General features: G+C 34.6%; 1 protein-coding gene across 1 annotated transcript in view; it reads right to left on the reverse strand.

Moving 5' to 3' along the window:
- The window catches only part of LOC111507868 (capon-like protein), a 212,815-nt gene that overhangs the window by 163,171 nt on the left and 28,193 nt on the right, over positions 1–21,451 (reverse strand). Inside the window, exon 2 of the mRNA XM_074171896.1 lies at positions 2,829–3,243. Within this exon, the coding sequence (XP_074027997.1) occupies positions 2,829–2,936 (108 nt within the window). The 5' untranslated portion in view covers positions 2,937–3,243. The remainder of the gene's footprint in view (positions 1–2,828; positions 3,244–21,451) is intronic.

Below are 21,451 nucleotides of genomic sequence, written 5' to 3' on the forward strand. Positions count from 1 at the left end.
GTACTGGCTAATTGGACTTTTTTATTTAAAGTGTATTTTACTTAGCAAATTTTCGCAGGAAACCATTCAATTCATTTTAAGTATACTACATTTGTACAATTTCTCCATCGATTCTGATTTTTACATTTTTCAGATTCTAGAATTTCATAAACTATTCAGGAAATCCAAGAGCAATATATCATCCATTTTTGTTGTGAATATATGTTGATATCATTCGATATTAACATTCAGCCAGATTGAAGAATTCAAGCAACGCCAAAGGTAACCGACAAGTGACAGGAGAAACTGAATAAAATAAGTAAAAAAAAATTTTTATGTTGAACGGTTTTAATAAAAAAAAAAAGATAATAATGATTTAGATAATGTACTAAAAACTAAAAACTGATTCTGAAGGTTCTAGGTAGTAGTCATCACACCACTCTCCTCAGCAATCTACGGTATTGATCAGATAAAATAATAATGAAATTGTTGGGCATACATATTTACTCAGGTTACGTTATATCATTATTATATTTTATTTTTCAATAAAACTGTTTAAGATGAAATTTGTTTGTAGGTACCCATTTCATTTTCAAGTTTTTAGTTTCTAATTTTCATCCACCATTTCGTAGCTGCGGCTATCTCGAATTTGCATCTTTTTCAAAGTGTACTACCATTCTACTAGTCAAGCCCTGTTAATTAATACCCTTATTGAGGTAGTTGAGAGAAAGTATGTAATCCGCCATTTTGTCCCTGCAACAATCTTGAATTTAAAATAATACAGAATTTATCAAATTATATTGCCATCAAAACTAAATGTTTGTACCAAATATCAAATCAATCTGTCAACAGTAAGGGGGTCAAACTGCAATTGAAGGGCACTACGTAAAAAGTGCCTAAGTAATATTTTTGCGAGTTTAAACTAATAGCACCATATAGATATGAATTGAATGTACTTTTAATTACCCTATTTATTTTTTGCCTAAAATGTTCCGAAGTGCCTCATTTCTTACGTCGCATTTATTAAGCGAGGAGAGGTTTCGTACAAGATGAAGTGTTAAAAAAGATAAGTGTTAAAAAAGATAAGTGTTAAAAAAGTACCTAACTTTCAAAAAGAACCAAAGTGTTATCAGATACAGAAAAGTCCGTGTTTTGTTATTTTCATTGTGTTGTTGTCATGTAGTAGCCTTGTTTTTCACAGTCTTTATATATCCATTTTCAACAGACGACGATGAAAAATGGCCTCCTTCCAAAAATAAGAATAAATAATGTGACAAATCAGGTCACAATGTTCTTGTTCTGAAAATTTTGCAACCAAGGGCCCTAATGAAGGTTATTACAGCTTTAGATTTCTATCTGAAGAAATACAAAACCGATAAACAAGTTATATTGTCAATTTATTGTGACAACTGTTTTTCGCAGAATAAAAACAAATTTTTGTTCACGTATTTGGATTATCTTTCACAAGCTCTTTCACAAGGTCCTGATATATTATCCTATTCCAGGGCATTCAATGATGCCAATAGACCGATCCTTTGCAATGATAGAAAAAAAAGACTTGAGACTGTAAAGGTAGATAAACCTAACAATAAAGATCCTTTTAAAATATTGTTTTGGAACATAGCTTATTTATCAAAAATGCTGATATTTCCGATGAATTCCCAACGTTGAGGGTGCGAGACTATAAACAGTTTTATGCGACTAAAATAAAACAATCAATTCCAGAAATTTCAAAATGTCGATCTGTAATATTCTCTACAAATGATAAACCTAAACTTAGAGAAACTATGACAGGGGATTATTGAAATTCTTTGGCTCTTTACAACGTAGGATGTCAAAGATTTATTGCTAACCTATTTCCAATTAATGCCTATAATCATTTCATGAAGCTTAAATCTGAAAAACTAGCCAATATCAAATTCTTTGTTTATTATATAGACAACAAAGAAAATCGAGAATTTTATAAGGTGTTAGACGAATCATCCCATGAAAAGAAAATCGTGGAAGAAGATGAATCAGACGCTGAAGATTATGAATAGAATATTTTTTAAGTTTTTTTGCTTACTTATCTTATGTGTTAGTATTTTGTTTTGCTTTGTATAATAAAAATGTTGATTTGGGTTATATATTACAGTCTGTGAAAAAAAATTATTTTTTTTTAAAGAAGTTTCTAAGTGAAAATTTGTATTATTTTTTACAAAAGAACTATATGTCACCTTATATAATACCTAAATACATGTTCAATCTCAGAAAAAAGTTGAAATTTTTAAAACTCTCACCACTTTATTTCCATCAAAAATTGAAACTTTCAATCTTCCGTATCTCAATACCAGAAAAATTCACTTAGGGACTTTTTGTATAGAGCCCTTCAATTACTAAATTTGACTTAAACAAACAGGGCTAACTGGATAAAACCGTTTGATTAAAAAATACTGACCTAAAAGAATGTCAACTCATTAGGTTATCATTTTTGGAACCAAGTATCCCCATAGTTCACCGTTTTCAGTATAACGTCATCAATTTGTGGGATTCTTTGGACCACCAAACCTTTGTATCGTTGTTTTTTTATTATTTCAGTGAAAGATCTTACTATTTCTTTCAGTTAACTATCCTTCAGAAGTGGACATAGACATCAGGATTCTTCCTTTTATTTAACGAAAGAAGAAATTAAATTATTGAACCCCGAGTATTGAAAAGCACTTAACAAAACCGAAATGTTGAAAGAAATATATTTCGAAAACCCTCATCAACTGTACTATCCAAGATGCAGAAAGACAAGGACGTTCATTTTCCAAAGAATTCAAATGTATGAAGTAATTTTTATGTTCGAGCAGCATTTAAAATCTTACCTTGGCTTGAAAAACAATTCCATGATGAAATGCTTCATCGGGATGGAGTGGAATTCTTGTATCGTAGTCATCGTTTTGCACCAAGTCATACTGCCTTTTTGATGGCATTTTGTTCTTTTTACATTTTCACAGAAAATTTCACAACCCGCTACTCGATACGGAGCGATAATCAGATGTTGGCACTGAATAATTATTATTACTTTCCGATATCAACACTGACACATGTTTTCAACCAAAAATAAATCTAGAAATGTTTCAGATCCCACGGCGAAAATAAACTAACTAGTTGAGCTGAAAGTGAGCGACTGCTGGGGTTCTTATGATTGAAAAACGTGCTTTCCATGCCTCGCAGTGACAACATTCGGGCTGGGGATCATGATTCATATCAGTTCGAGTTCACAGCTTCCAATAGCACCTGAAACAGAAGTACAATGTCACTTCCGAAGAATTCATTTGATTCTACATAAAACATTATCTCATTCATAGTATGTTCTCACGCAGAATTCAGCAGCTGGCATATTGCGTTAGCGATTGTTGTGCAACCTTGTTTTTTATTTACATTTTTATTGTATCACACAGATCATTTCATTAGGAATGTGTGAAACAGTTACTGACGTTTCAATATGAGCTCTTTGAATTTGTCTGCTATGAATTCATGTAATTCAAAAATAGTTTTTAATATAGTATCTTTCAGTTTTCATTGCATAAAATTCTGGTGTTTCAAATCTAAAATAACGTTAATCTCTTTATTATTATGCACTCCGTACGTTAATATGTGACGTTGAATTTCTACGCGATGAACACAAATGATTTTTCTATCCAACATATTTTAAGGACAGAACACGAACACTACAGGATAGTTTTTTTTTTTTATGGAATCCAGCAGCTTCAGGATATGCTTAGGAGCGAAGCCCCATACATGAGTACAATACTCCACAGAAGGTCTGATCTGAGCTTTATTAAGCATCGAAAGTTGCTGAGATATGTACAGTTTTCTGATTCGGAACAGTGTTCTAAGCTTTTGAGAAGCTGCCTTCGCAATTCCAGCGTCACGATTGTGCGATGACATATTGGTGTCTATTTTGACCCCCAACAAACTTATCGAAGCAGAGACTGTTTGAGACATATTGAATACAAGTATTTGAGACTGATTTTCCACATCTCCACAATTTTGGATCCGGTTCATCTCCTAGAATTCTGGGCATTGACTAATAGGTAGTAAGTATGATATAGACAATGTTTTTATGTAAATATTTGTAATTTACTTTATTTATCCAAGTTATTAGGCTGAAATAGCCTGTTTGGGTAATGAATAAATAAAGAGAAATTGTGTGTTCTCACATTATTGTATCTGGTTCGGAGATATTTATCGTTTTGGAGGAAACCGATGCCTGGGTTTTCGTGGCATTGAATGGATCTTGATTACTTCTACACCAATTCGAAATCACCTATAGATCCTCATTGAAATATGCAATCTCCTGCTACCGGTGAAAGTTTGCATCTGCAGCCGATGTATTGAAATCTGAATGGAATAACGAGACGAGAGTGTGCTGTCGTCGTCAGCAATTCAATAAATTGGATTTTTTGGTTTTTCCCAATAAATCGTTGATATACAATAAAAAAGGTTTGAGACAATATGGATCCCTCAGGAACACCAGCGTTGATGGTGAAAGTATTCGATACATATCCATCGACAGCCACTTGCAGGGAACGTTTTTTCAAGAAGCTGGAAAGCGATTCCAAAAAAATATCAGATAAGCCATATCATCGAAGTTTGGTCAACAAACCCTCAAGTCACACACGGTCAAAGGACTGAGCTTTTGACAACAGCTTTTGACTATCCATGTTTCTCGGCTGCGTGATTCCAAATATGGTGACACACGATAGAAGGTGATCTTTGTTTCCGAAAGCAATATTGATGATCGCTCAAGATGTTGATGCCGTCCAAATATTTGAAGATATGGTGGTTTACGGCTTTATCCATGATTTTTGATATCACTGGTAGCAAAGCGACTGGTCTATAGTTGTTTGGAAGATTGGTGCACCTTTCAAGTACGATAACTGGCACTTTATCAGGACCAGACGCCTTGTTGATATCAAGCTGTTTCAAAATTCGCCTGACTAGACGTTGTCGAAAAGTAATTTCCGGCATCGTGGATTTCAGTGTGAGAATAGTGGGTGGTGCCTTTCCCAGAAAATCGACTGAAGAGTGGGACGCAACTTTTTCAGCTGATATATTTGCTTTTTCTACGTCTGTTGTAATCGAACCATCCGTTTGTGTATGTGGTGGAATTTTGAAGGATCTAGACTCGTAGGGATTGGCAAGCAGTTATTCCCTAATTCTCTGATTGTGAAGTTCTTTGCTTGCATTTATTCAAATTTTGCAGCTGTTGCGAGCATTCACAAACCTAGTTCTGTTTTCGGCACGGGAATTTTTGCGCCATTGCCGGTAGGCGAGATTTTTGGGGGCGTCAGCTTTCTCTTTGTTGAACCAAGAATTGCCGTTAGGAGTTCGTTTCATTGAGAAAGGAATATGTGCATCCATGGATGATAGAATAACTTCCAAGACTTCAAATGCACAAGTTGATGGATCATTAGAGCTGAAACAAATGTCTAGCCAGGGTAAATTTCGAAAATGATCTTGATGATACTCCCACTTAGCAGATCTGTAATGCCAAACTTCACGCGGCTTAGATTGTTCCTCACTTATCGGTAATTCACTCAATAGTGTAATGAATTTGTGGTCAGAAGACGCATCACATAAGGATCAGAACAGCATTACAACGTGTTTGGAAAACTGGTACACATACTCGAAGACCACGACTGAACGGCATAGAACTACTTCTAAGAGACGATGAATCAATGCTTCAGGAAACAGAAAATCGTTCAAGCTATAGCCCTAGAGCGAGCCGTGGCGTAAGTCATTTGATTAGAGAAGTACACCATATCAGTTTTTCTTGATCTTACCAGACCACTCAACGAAGCAAATATGAGTAATAGGGAACTGGAGAAAGTGTCATATTTTGGAAAGTTATAGCCTATTAAGCTCGTATATAGTCATTATTGCACATAGGTATATGTTGTGAACAAGTTCATATCCAGTAAAAATGAAATTGAAATTGCAAAGTTCAATTATTATTGATGTTTGGCACGAACAAATATTTTGCAATCATATATCATAGTCCGTCAACATTCGTGTTGTCCGTGTTTGCGGAGTGCAGGTACGGAAGGAACAAATCCCAAATATACAGCCGCGGCTAGCGACCGGCCGACGGCTGACGTGACGTCCCTACCGCCACTTCTCTCGCTACTCTTCTGAGACCGTTTCACCTCCCTATCTCCCTCCCGCTACTGCAGGTACTCCGCGGACATGAAATGCACGACATTGACACGGCTGGTACATTGATACTTGTTCGAACTTGCTCAGTACGATTGAGCGTTGAATGAGATGAACGAGTTTGTGCATGTTCAACTCGTTCTTACAGGCTGTATTTCAATGTTTCCACGCAGCGTACCCCGCTTCGCAATTTTCCTTTCTGTTCCATCAGTGGTGTCGCGCATAGTCATTAAGACAGTAGGTACTTGAGCTCAACATTTCACTTTGGTTGAATTAAAACAGTTTCTACTGATCTCCGACCGCATCTTCACTAGTTTAATATTGGCAAATATAAATATGGGTCACCAAAAAAACTCAACAATTATCTGGTTCACCTAGGGCTATTGCACTATTCTTCCGTAACAATAAAATCTTTATTTCAACCTCGTTTCCTAGATAGAACATAATTTTTTGAAAACAATAATACGGGAGACTGTTGAACCTAGACAATATTGTATTTTGGACCAGGTTGAATACCTTGAATACACTTGACTGTGCTGCCAACTAGTATCAGTGATACTGGTTGAGAAAGTTGTTTTGTGTTGAAAATTTGATTGTTTGAGTGACAAATTGAGTGAGAGTATCTCTGCGAGTCATTGACAAACTTTTTTTGCGTACTGAGTTTTATGAATTAGTCCATCATCACACGTTGCAACATAAGTTTTTCCAATTTTTCAGACATTCAGGTTGCACTCAGGGGTAGAGAAGGTATAAGAAGAAAACCGCTATATATAAAAACGTTTAGGCAAGCACTTGGGTCTTCAAGCTTAGATGATCTAAAAAACAACGATTTATCGAGAGGCAGCAAAACTGTCTAAAACTGGTAGATAAACGTTGAACAGGCAAAATTGGTTACCAGAATTTCGTCAATTATGCATTTAAACAAGTATTTTCCAATGATGGAGATAAACATCATTAGCTATTTGCTAATTATTGCAGGAATGCAATATGGGTTAACCACATAGTGAGTTAGATCACTAGTTTATGAATTTGCAAAAGTGAGTATTGAAAAAATGCCTGCAGGCTTGCAGGAGAACTATTTGACCACATACCAGAGGCTCAAGCCCAATGACAAGTTTCATTAACACTAATGTTGGATTATTTTTCAATGACATAAAAGGAGGACGTGGAATATACGGTACATTTTTGTCAGATGAAATTATTTGAAATACGGATAAAATAGGTTTAAGTATAATTCATGGACTATCTAAGATAGTTGCTCCCAAAGATGTTAAGCAAGGAGGAAGTGCTGCATCGGCTAAAAGAGGGAGGGACTTTGGTTACAGTGATGGATGGTAAATGCAATTGGTAATGGTTTGTCTTTCCAACAGTTTATTTTGAAGAAAGAATATACGCTTGATAGTGTATTTGTAAAGCGAAACACATGTTTAGTGAAAATTTCACAAGAACCCACACAGCACCAGATATTCATGGAATATTCCCTGTATATCATAAAACGAACGTATATATTCCAAATATTCATAGAATATTCTTGGAATATATACATGCCTTTAGAATATTCATAGAATATGCTTGAATGAATATGGCAGGATTATTCCCGAAAGAATGTGCATAGAATGTCTATAAATGGATTATTCTCCCTTGAATATTCTAAGAATATTGTCGATCGAATATACCATATGGTATATTCTTAGAATATATCCCCACGGTATATTTTGGAATATTCTATACAATGGAATTTTGAATTATCTTATAATAACGTATTCAAATAATTCAATATTATTAAAAACAAAAATATTTGAAGATCTTAATCGAATGCATAACCTAATGTATATAACCCTGATAGTGTTAACTAGTTTTTGAACTCAACGCGAAGATTCTAGATGAAATGCTCCAACAGCAACTGTTGGAAACGACAAAAAAATTTGAATGGACCAATTGCATCAATAAATTGGTTAATTCTCATCCTATTTATCTTTTTGTACTTGAAATTATTTAATTACAAAGCGAAAAATCCTGGAAACAGAGAAATGGGGAAGTGAAGAATTGGAGTAAACGTTTCTCATTGGTCAATTGAAGTGTAGCTCGCGACAGTCGAATAAGCTCTATGAAAGCGGCTGTCCCTTAATGCTTGGTACCTTTGCGTTAAATTCGACATTTGATTCAACATGGCGGTTGATGTGGCAGGTTCGCGTGTGTAATGCATGGTGTGTTGGTGTTATTATCGAAGTATAATTCTGTCACGTTCAGTGTACCATTTATAATTTGGGGTTGTCCAATTTGCAGGACAGCGAATAGTTTGATTTTGGATCTTCAAACAGGAGAGTTGCATATATTCAGTCTTTAAGAAAAGTAAGTAAAATGCAATAGTATCGATAGTAAAGTCATGGTGATTAACCTACTATACCTCATTTTAGGTTCGAGGAGAGTTGGTGTGTGGGATTTGTTGGTTTGACTAAGTACATGTTTGAACTAGAGTGATTTCAGTTGTGTATCTTCAATAGAGAAAAGTAAGTGAATGACACATTCTTTTGTATAATTTGTTTTCATAATTTTTATCACTCGTTTTCAAGATAGTATCAATTTGCCCGAAAAGAAACAGAATGGTACCTGGTACAGGCAGGTGCGCCAAAGAACTGAAAACGTAACGAGTACTTTTCAACAAGACAATGCAAGTTGCTCTCCAAGTCATAAAATGTTGTAAATGTTCATGAGTAACCTATGTGAAAAATATCTATTTGATTTTTATTCCAGTTTTATTGTGCCACTTTCAAATAGTGATAATGAACGTTAATGTGCATTTTGTTCCAGGTATGACTATTGAAACACTGGCTGATGCATTGTTGGACAAATATAAGGAAAACTATTCTGGTGAGCAAAGTTTGGATAACTTTGAGTAAGTGAAATTCATTGAAGAACCCATCATACCACTCATTTTAAATACTTCATTTGTGGGTTTATTTTTGTAAGTGAGAAACCTAACCTAACCTATTTCTTGATGTAATACATTTTTTCTTTTTCAATGAAATGATATATTTATTATTTTTTAATTAGTGCTGATGAATTCACAGAGTTGTTATTTTAGTATATTTTTTAGTATACATTTGTTTGAGAGTAGGAACATCCTAATTTGAATACATTTCTAATATTTGTAATATGACAGTATTCAGGAATATTCTATTCAGTGAATAAATATTTTGAATTAGATTTTTTATTTTTAATATTGGTTGAAACGTCAAATATTTCAGTGTATATTGTTTTTAAAATATATTTGTTTATGAATATTATGTGTTTTATTACTTGTGTGAATCTTGCATGAAAATGCAATATATACATGCCTAATAGCGTTTACTCGTCACATTCTTGGAATATTCCAAATATTCCTAGAATATTCATAAAATATATTTGAAGAATATTCTATGGTGTTTCCCTATTGTATATTCCTACAATAAACTAAGAATATCCTGAATATTTTATGAATATTCGTCGGGTTCTATTCCTGGAATATTCTTAATAGAATATACCTTACATATTCTAAGAATATTATAAGATATTCCAAGAATATTCCCAAGGAATATTCTTAAAATATATCAAAGGTTCGCCAGGAGCACTTCTAGGGAATATTCTCCAGAAGATATATATATCCATGGCATATTCATAGCATAATACAATATCCTTAAATGTATATTCATGAAATATACCTGGAATATCTATTGCTATGTGGGAAACTGTTACTTGAATAAAATTTCATACTTCAATTCAGAGTTTCAACTTTCACCTTTCATCATGAGTATCGTATATGCATGAATATTGTATATTTGCAAAATTTTTGAAAAACTTTATGCAACGAAGATGAAGTTGGTGCTTCCTGAAAAAATAAAATCCAAGTGGAGGTTACAAATGCGCTTCAATTAGAGAGGAATTTTATTCAAAGGTACAATACCTTTCGAATATGTTGATTTTTTCAAAACCCTACGGAAATTCAAGTATCAATGCTGAAAAAATACATCATACACGAAGTGGCTCAAAAAAACTATCAGAAATTTGAATAGTAGGCCATGACTTCCATTTTCAATATAACTTGGAATTCGGTACAACTTCTCAAAAAACATTTTGTTATATTTTTCCGAAATAAAAGTACTTTTTTGAACGAATTCAATATTTTTTGACCTGCCCTGTATGCTGTTTGACTTGAAGTCTTCCTAAGTGCATCTAAGAGAGTTATAAAATACACTAACTTCTGGTGCTATTCAAATTTTGACTACACAATTGATAAAATAATATCTAATTTGCTGCAAATTTAATTGCCACCCTGTATAATTCACAAGCATATCTTATTAGAAATTCCAAGAATCATCAATTCTCTTATCCAACTAACAGGATGTGTATATTGCAATATCACGTTCGAGTTAACGAAATATCTGTTTGCTTCGTTACAGAAACTAAGATAAAGGTTATCGAACAAAGAGTGAAAACTGAGACGAGGAAAACCTGTACAAAACTAAACAAAGAATGGAGAGTGGGTCCATGAGGCAGTGTAATAGACACCAGTTGACCTTGACCACTATTTTTGAAGAATGAATGCTGTTCACCGAGTTGAATGAACGATGAATTTGGTCTAGAGCAGGAGTTTAAGCTCTTCCTGGGTTCCACAACGATTTTAATAAAAGTGGAATAATTTGTAGTCAAAACATTACCAATATAATATCGAATATTTCGTAATACTGATATTTATTTGGTTCACGTTTCAGGAGTTCTTTTTTCCCTGGGTAGAAGAGATTTATGAATCAAATGTAGAAAGGTGTTTTTATTTTCTTGTTAAAATAATAATATCAATAATGATAATAACTTAATTCCCTTATGTCGATATAGGAATCGTCACAACAAAAAATACATGAATTGCTTTCATACACAAATGTAGAAAATGTAAAGTCATCAACAATGATGAATTAGATAAAAATTGAGGCTCATATAAAATGAAATTGATGAAATATAAGATAATTTCGTATGCATTATGCACTTATAGGAGTTTCATACTGTTAATAAATACATTTATGATTTTATCAATGAATATGTGAAAGTTTGTTAATATTCAAAAATAGATCTAAGTGATTCCGTGAATTGTATACCGTATGAAATACAAATCAAACATTTTCGGGCCATAAATGCCTGGTCAACATTTGAATCGTTTCTCTATAATATAATAATACAATAAACTACCCAATGATATCATATTCAGAAAGAAATGTACAAAACTATTTAGTGATAAAACCTATTATGACCTACAAGAATATTTTGACGATGCCCTGTAATTCAGAATGTGTGGAAATTGCGATTCTACTGTGTGAGAAAAAACTACTTTTATTCGTTTTTCTAGTTCTTGTCATGTAACCTCGCATGTGTATGTATATATAGTTCATATTTTATTTTAATCCTTTACATTTTATACATTTATACTTCACATCTTATACTAATGTTAATATTAATATTTATTTATGACATTATGTTTGTAATAAGAATTTTATTATTAAACAATAAACATATCATCAATCAATCAATATATAATGAAACTCCGTACAACAGGATCAATTGTATAGACACCCTTAGATATTTTACTACTTAAACTTTAAGGTGTAGTAGAGCACAGAAACTGCTAACTACTTCATACTTGAATTATTTCATAATAAAAATGTCTTTGATTCGACTACAGAATGATTAATATTGAATATTTTATGATGAAATTTGGTATACCACCATTTGGGTATATGAAAAAATTGCTAACACGATTTCTTGTATTTTGAAAATATTCGCAGCAGGCTTTGGTTTTTGGAGAAAGAAAATTCAAAATAAAGTTCTTCGAAATCGGAGAAAAGATGCAAATTTTAGGAAGGTGTCCCGCTTTCAAGTGAGTATGTATACAGTTCATTCTATTTGGAACGAGCCAATCTGAATAACTTTTGCAGGAAAAATACAAAAACACGTCAACCATAGTATACAGGTGGACACATTTTGACATATTCACATTTGATGTTACTTCCCCTATCGCACCCCCAGAGCATGTCACCAATTTTTTTAAATGGATCACCCTATATTGTTTCGCATTATGAGATGCTCCACGATGATCAGATTTCAACAAAGTATGAAACATATGGTCTGAAGCGTATAGTTCGGGAGCTACAAATTATTTCAGTTGAAAAGGAGCCACCCAGAATAATTATTGAAACGATTTTCAGGAAAAATAAAACACCTCAACAATATTCTAAAGGGGTACACATTTTGACATATTCACATTTGATATAATTTTCCCTATCGCACTCCTAGAGCATATCACCATTTTTTTCAAATGGATCAATTGTTTCGCATCATCAGATGTTCCATATGAACTGATTCCCACAAAGTAGAATAGGTACTAATGAAAATAGAAATGAATATTTCTATGTTTTTTACCACTTTTATTTGTAACTAACGTTACTGCAGTTTCGTCCTATATGGACATTCTCAAACTTATATAATAAGTTAAGTTTATTCTCAACCTTATACAATAAATAAAGTTTATTGTATAAGTTTGAGAATGTCCATATAGGACGTAACTGCAGTAACGTTAGTTACAAATAAAAGTGGTAAATTTCCATTTCCAAAAAGTATTATTTTGTCTAGTTGAGTTTGAATTCGATATTCTCTTCATTTTGTATTTGTCTCATTCTACAATAACAATTACCTACCAGGAGAAGTTACAATTGTTGTTTTTGTTTTTGTGAATTCTTGAGAACGGACTGAAATAGTGGGTTTGGAAATGAAATACTGCTGCTGCTAGCCGTATGTTCAAAGATAATGATCCAGGAAGACATGTACGACATAATCACGTTTTGGAATTATTGAACAAATTTATCTGTTAACAATAAAAAGTATAACCGTTCAGGAGTTGTCAACGATGAAGCTATTTGTACTGCAGTTTTAGGGCACGTTGGATTAATGGAAAATTCGCAATATCTTACTAAGTTATCTCGAATCAGGAATCAGTCGTGCAAATGTTTTCAGGATCCTTCATAAGTACAAGTTTCATCCATATAAGATTAGACTAGTGCATAAATTGAACGAAGATGATTTCGATAGACATATCGAGTTTTGTGAAAGTCTCACTGAACAGATCAACTTGCTTCAGAATTTTTTGTATAACATTTATTTTTGGAATGAATGTACGTTTAGTTTGAATGGAGAGGTGAATCGGCAAAATTGTCGATATTGGAGTGATACCAATCCTCATTTATACCGTCAATACAGAATGGCCACCAAGGTATTCAGATCTCACTCCTGTAGATTTTATTCTATGGATTAATTTGAACTCTAAAGTGTATAAGATAGAATCAACAACAATGGAAGATTTGAGAGAGAATATCATGAGGCATAGCAGACAAATAACTTTCGAGATTCTCAAACATGAGAGGGAGGCAATGGAAACTCGTTTGTACCATTGTATAGAAGTTGGTGGAAACGTTTTTGAACATTTACTAAAGAAAAATTTTTCCTTCTCATTGTCCAGTCATCAGATTTTGATTTAAGAAACAATAATTTAATCCAATGCATCAACAAACTTGAGATAAATCTACTAAACAGTTATGGACTGAAAAGTCCCAGAAGGACGACCACAATGATGAGCAGTCTTAGAATAATGAGAGCCTAAATACGAGAGGAGATATAGAAACAACAGTTTGTGACATTGCAATGAGTGATTGCAGTATTGTGAGTCAGTCAACTATCCAGTATTATTTCAAATATGTGGTAGTTGTGGTAGTTGTGGTTGACAGATGTTTTCAATTCCGTTTTTAATTTAGTATAACTTCTAGTACATTTCAATGACGATGGTGAAGAATTGTAGAGTTTCTGATCGTGATTGATATCAAGTGAGTGATATTGATATACCGATATTGTTTGAGAGGCGTCCTCATAGACGCCTGAACTGTCAGTCATCGACATCTAACCAGAGAGCGCTGCGGTTCAATTTTATTTGACTTTCATCTGAACGAAACATTTTTATGCTAATAGTTACTTGAAACGCATACCTGAATAATTTTTTGACAGTGAAGAAATAGAGCACGACATCACACAAAACAGTACTCGAATAACCAATTCGAAACTATCACCATTGACAGTTGAGCATTTCACTGCTGAAACTCCTTAGAATATACGTTAGGGAAGGATATATCACCCACTGGAAATCGGTGATGGATGCACGTGGTGGAATCGTTAGGCCGTAACAAACGCGATCTAAAACAAAGGCTGCAAGAGACTACAGGGAATGAAATCCATCGGCAAATCGAATTGAACGAGGGCCAGCTGCAGGACATAATGATTACCACCTGCCATTTAGAACGGCGAAAAATCATGTTCCTGCAACTCAAATCAAGGACAGGATTTGAAAAGGTTCGAGAATTTGGCGGGTATTAGCTAACCCCTCTTTGATCATGCCGAGTTTGTTAATTGAGTTCAAGTAACTCCAGTATAACTTTCCCGGTGATTCTCGATTAGGAAGTACTTGGAATACTGAAGTGAAATTCAGGAAATGACATTTGGAAAATTATTCGTTAAGTTGGATACGATTTCAGCCACAGGTATTATTTCAAATCCTTTCTATTATGGGAGTGTGAATTATGTGTTGGTAAATTGAAATGAAACCATCTCAGGAAAATTTCTCACGTTGAAAAATTCAAAAGACAGGACAGGAGAAATATCAGAAGACAAAAATCAATAATGAAAAGATTAAAATGATTAGAAAGGAAGTTTTCGGCTTTCTACATCTCCATCTTGATACAAAAAATGTGGGAGTCTTCCAAAGAAAGGAAGGAAGCAATCAATTAAAAAAAGGAAATATATACATAGATGTGTAGATCATGCAAAGAAGTAACTTTCAGACACAAACTGGAAGAAAAAGCCCTCTTAAAACAGCCATTTTCATAAAAACATTGAATATCACGAAATAAAAATACTTTCGAAACAAATACTTTCATAAGAACATCGAATTATACAAAAAAAAACACTTTTGTCCACTCAGTTTGTATTCCAAACGATCGTTATGGAATTTAATCAGATATCACTCACAGGATTCCTACACAATATACTAAATGGAAGAGGTACTCGTAAAATGGAACAATATCAATCTCACTGGTAGACATCCAGTGTTTCGCCGTAAGCTCATAAAAATATAACCCTTTCAATGTGAACATGGAAATGGTATTCTAAAGAAGTTACGGAATCAGTTCAAGACGAAGACATTGATGAAGAACAACAGATACAAAATAATAAAAAAAACCAGTAACCAGTAACGAAATGAAATTACTTTGAAGATGACCAACTTCATGGGTCGAAAAAGAAAACAGAAACTCCTCAAACTGCTCAAAGATATCACAAAGATTAAAACATACTAAATGAAGGGAACATGAACAATCATGCCGATATATGAAAAAAGAGATGAGAAATATTGCCCATACTATAAAGGTATATCATTTACTAGCATTCCAGGAATTTAGAATGATGAACAGGAATAATAGAAGGAAGACTGAGGGATAAATTACAAAACATATTAGAAGGATCTCAACGTGGGTTCAGGAAAAGCAGAAGCACAGATATATGTAATAAGGCAACTGGGGTGAAAATAAAAAAGGGGTGATAGCTAGATGTATAGACCTGAAAAAGGCATTCGATAAGGTAAAGATAAAAAATGTATGGGACAGTCTGAAGAGAAGAATCCAATCTACTCATGCCATCGATGACAGTGCATAATGACATTCATTCGCTCATCTGATTGAATTCAGCCAAAGAAATCTAGTTCAAATTGAATGGGTTGTATTTTTAGAAGAGGTGATGAAGAACAACAGATACAAAATAATGAAGAAAACCAGCAAACAGTAACAAAATGAAATTACTTTGAAAATGACAAAATTCATGGGTCGAAATATGAAACAGAAATTCCTCAAACTGCTCAACGATATCACAAAGATTAAAACATACCAAATGACGGGAACATATGAACAATTATGCCAATATATGAAAAAAGAGAAGCGTTCCAATAATTAAGAATAATAATGAATAATATGTGTGATTGATGACTTGTTTACTTTATGGTAATTCATGATCACTCAAATGAAATGAATAAAAATACTTTTATCTAAATACCATTAGTAGATTTTATTTATACGACCGGTTTCGGGTTTGACCCTAGCAGTTTTATACTTGATAATGGGGTCAAACCTGAAACCGGTCGTATAAATGAAATCTATCAGTGATATTTACACAAAACTGTTTTTATTCACTTCATTTAAGTAATAATGAACAAGAATAATACAAGGAAAACTGAAGGATACATTAGAAAATACATTAAAATACTCTCAACATGGATTCAGAAAATGCAGAAGCACGGATATCTGTAATGAGGCAACTGGGGTGAAAATAAAAATGAGATGATGGCTATATGTATACTTCATAGACCTCGAAAAGGCATTCGATAATGTGAAGTTAAAAAATGTATTGGTCAGTCCTAAGAGAAGAGGAATTGAAAAACATATTAGAAATAATGAAAGCATTCTGAAGGAATAATAAAAAACTAGGAACTCACAATGGAAAGTCAACATAATTTGGGACAAAAATCGATCTGAAACAAGGATGAGTACTGAGTTCACTATTATATTATTTTAGATATGTTATGAAGAAGAGCAAATGAAAATTTTAAAGTAATATGACGAAAAAGTCACAATACAGGAACTACTGTTCGCAGAGAACACTAGGGAAGAAATAAGTACCAAAAAATATAAAAACCTTATACATGAAAATGTTGTAAGATCATCCCTAATCTGTGATGAGTGTACGAGTAAAATAATAGCTCTAGAAATGAGATTGTCAAGGTAACTTGAACGTATGATGAAAAAATATGAAATAATGAATGAAAGAGTTACACACATTCTAAGCGTCAAACCATCACATATAGTTGTAGAACAACGGCAGTTAGGATGGCTAGGACATATCCACAGAAGGTGGAAAGATAGAATTGCAAGCAAAGTTCCTGAAACCAGATTACTACATTATAATATAGATGGAAACACCAAAAAAAAATGTTTTGTACAGAGGTATGTTTTTTGGTGACCGGAGTGTTAAAAAAAATGAATAAAAAATGGAGAGAATTCGTTTACATTTTTGTATTCATGAAATGAATTGGGAATCTCATTTGCTCAACAAAAAGCAATTGATATAAAATTTCATTACGTTGCAAGGTAGAAAATTATTTTAATCTATTTCAAGAAATATATTTTTGAAATTTTGAACATCAATAGTATGAGAATAGTTTATATGTGTGGGTAAAAGTTGTGAAAAGCATGTTATGTAAGAATTGGTTAAAAAATCATGTCTCGAGAAGTTTTAGATTTTTAGATGTTAAACACGACCTATTGTAGTCTATGATTCTAGTCCAAAAATAGAAATTGAATATTCTATTCACAATATAGTATTGCACGGTTAATAAATGATGTTAGCAACCTTTCCTGTTATTCGACTCAAACTCGCAACTGTAGAATATGGTACATCTAATGTTTGAGGTTACTTTCTATAATTTTGAATTAACTTCCAAAAATTCGAAAAAAATTGATCTGATTTCTCTTAAACGGCCACTGAATTTTATGTCACCGTTACTTGGTTAATAAAATGTATGTTGTGACATTTCTTATTCCTGACATTAGGATAATTGTAGATGACAAGAAATAGACAACAGGTTTCCTACAATGCCAATCATTAATGATACCAATCACAGCTGGTCGTGAATAGTCTTCTTGGTAAATTACGTACAATCGTGAGGTAATGATGCTGACGCTCTCTACGTGAATGTCTGAATGAATGGGAAAAAGGTCTCGCTGGTGAACCATGTGGCTCAATTTGTGTTCGATATCGAAAGTTAGTCGATATTTCAATATAATGAAGAAACAGAAAATCAAACAAAAGTTTTTTAACAAAATCAATCTGAAAATTACTTTTCATAAGTAGTAGTTTTCATAGTTACTGAAAAAAATTAATTCATTTCGTGTTAGGAATCACACATTAAAAGGTAAGACCTCTTTAGTCCTTAGATCGCACAAGTTTCGACTTTTGAGAGTTGTCGTTCGTAAGTGGCCGACAGCCGGTTGAAGGAAAAACAGATTTTAACACATTTTTCAACAGATTCATTTTCTTATTACATTGCTAAATACATAAATGAAATAACACCAAAGTTGAAATAACTCTCGTCATCGACTTTCTGGACGCTTATCATCAGATTTCTTGATACATACAAGTTCAATTGTCATTATTGAGTTCTGTTGTTATTTTTTCCTAATAATAAAAAATTTTTTACTCTTAATACCAAGTACGATCTGAGAATTATTAACATTAACTATGTTAAAAAAATATTTATTTATGTTTTCTTGACTAATTTTTATCTCCAATTTGATCTGAGATTTATTAATTTAGTGATAGCAATGTTTATATTCCTTGTAGCGTAACTGCATTCGAAAGTTATAAAATGTATTTTTTGTGTTTGTTCTGACTTGACATTTAGTAGTCTGTATCGAGTTCAGTGGGAGAACATATGGCAGTCTGCACCTATCGGTGCCGATTTCCATACTGAATGTCGCCCATTTACCTATTTAGTTTACATCTATGAAATGAACGAAAATTATCAATGACTTTCATTATTATCATTTTTTTTAGCGTACGTAGTATGCGCTGGTCAAGCCCTATCCCTCAAAAGCCCAGATACATTCGGGAGGGCGCGTCAGCATTATCAACCAACGACCACTCTCCACATCGTGGGGAAAATGACTATTGGGTCCGAGAATCATGTGCCCTGAGCAAGCGCAGTGAGCCAAGGATGATAGCCTTCTGCATCTGTCCGGCTAAGATTTCTGCCTTTGTGCGGCAAGCCGGTATGATTTCAAAATTCGAAAGTAGAAAGGGCATCGTTTTACCGAGGACCCCAATAATCAGAACAACCATCTTGACAGAGTGGTCTGGATAAAGTCTGCGGAGTTCGGAGAGAATCTCGATATTTTCCCCCTATTTTCGAACGATATTCGTCTTACCAGGAGCTGAAAACTCCACGACAAATATCGTATTGCTATGGTGGTCGAAAAGAATCATGACTTGTATGAGCCTGAGGGTGGGGAACAAATAATTCCAATAAATTTGGCACTTTTCGTTCCCCACAATGGATTCAATATCCCCCGAAGCGTGGGGCAACACCAGTGTCTAGTCATTACCGTAAGAGTGCCGTAGATGGTAATATAGCACTCTTAGGGCCGCGATATGTCGATGGATATAGGCCTAGACCGCATATGCTGGACATGCTGACAGCAAGTGCATAAAGGTCTCGGACGCTTCGCGGCAGACCGTGAACCTTGTGTCAGGAACCATTCTGGCATGATATGATGAACCCCTCAGTTTTTGACTTCAGCCCACTCGATCTGAGGAAAACGAAACATAGGCACTTTGATAAGCCAAGGTCTTGACGCAGAAATGAGGTGATCTCTGCGGCTTGTATATATGCCTTTTGCTGAACGGGTTTCAACTCGGTAACAGAGTTGTGATCACCTGGCTCAGTGTCAGAAACTAAACCGAGTTCATCAGCTGCTTGGGCAGATGCTCTGAACGGAAATGCTCCAAGGCCATCTCTCTCATGGTCGCGGACCATGCAAAAAAGGGGATCCGAACTCCAGAAGACTTTACAAGCTACAACCATTAAATCCACTTCAAACTTCAAACAAATCCACTTCACAACTACAAGCGAATAGAGTGAGATTGAAACGGCAAGCATGTTTGTGGCAGCAACTTTGTTTTTCTGAGTTTTTCTGAGTTTGTGCTGATACTTGCTGCGGAGAGAGTTATTCACTGTTGTTGCATTCTGTAGAGCGCTCTGCGTATTCTGTTGTCTCCATTGGTGGCATGATGCGAGTCTCCTCTCCAGCCGAGCTAACGGGTGATAGAACTGTCACTTGTACCACGTCAGCAGGCTGGGAAGGAGCTTTATAGCTTTGACGCCGAAGATAGAATACGTAATCCCTAAAAGAATTTTTGCGAAAAAGTCGGCATTCTCCGGATGTGTTTCACACTACTAAGCATGCATTCTCGCCATGTACCCTCTTCTACGGGCTAACTACTCTCGTATCAAGGCTTAAGACTATCTCTCAGCTCATGCGTCCACTCAAAGCGTCCATTGTCATTGCCAGGGTTGACATCGGTCGAAAAATTATCGTTATGGGCCCCACCATCTTGCCTTCGACACCTCCAAGCGGGTCAATTGTAGGGGCCTCTTTCTCGATTCTCAGGAAGCAAGTTTTGGGTCAACCGAGTGGTTATACCTGTGGGCCAACGGCCGGTACCAGAGGAAGAATAATTTTCTCTTTCCCGGGTGCGCCTGGGCTTCCGGTCCTGTTTTGCACCAGGGTAAGTGGTGGCGCAACTCACCAAAGGCCACAGGTGTTAGTGGCCATCACTGCTTATCATCATTATTGCCATTTTTTTACCGTAGTATGCTCTGGTCAGGCCCTATCCCTCGGAGTCCTGATACATTCGGGAGGGCGCGCCAGCATTATCAACCAACAACCACTCCTCACACCGTGTGGTAAGTGATCGTTATTTATGCCCTGTATCCATTCGGTGAATTCATTCAATTTTCCGTTATACATTCCTTCCGATATCTTAGGAACAGTACTCAACTTGGCGCGTTTTTTCTGAAATTTCGTCGCAAAAATTCATACCTCCAGTTTGTAGTTTATGAAAAAATGAGGCGATATGTAATCAACCAATGAGTTAGGAAAGAACCACACAAAGCTCGGTTGATATATTTCAAAGTTAACTTCCAAATTCACAACAAGCGCCACTCACCAGAATTGCAATACTCTCCTCAACGCGCGTTTCAGCAACCAAGTTGACGTCTTTGGTTTTCTTCATCTCCTCAGGACGCCAACTTGGTTGGTGAGACGCGCGTCGAGAAGAGTATTGCATTGCTGGTGGTTATAAAAATTGCTTGTCTTGGATTTATTCCACGCCAGAGGTGCCATTTTTACTTTCTATTTCAACTTTCAAACCATTTTCCATCGAAAAGAATTGAAATATCTTCAGGCTAACTCATTTATCGAAACGTTTGCTTGTTGTCAAACAAGTAACAGAAAATTCGTAAACAATAAAAGGTTTGAACTTTCATTTCGTTCCTGTGCCAAAAATCGCTATTACGAGTATAATAATCGCCAGTATTGTGAACTAGCTTTACGAT

Source organism: Leptinotarsa decemlineata, unplaced genomic scaffold (assembly GCF_025532065.1).
Source record: "Leptinotarsa decemlineata unplaced genomic scaffold, Ldec_3_MD MMD2_tig00000035_RagTag_RagTag, whole genome shotgun sequence".
Taxonomy (NCBI): Eukaryota; Metazoa; Arthropoda; class Insecta; order Coleoptera; family Chrysomelidae; genus Leptinotarsa; species Leptinotarsa decemlineata.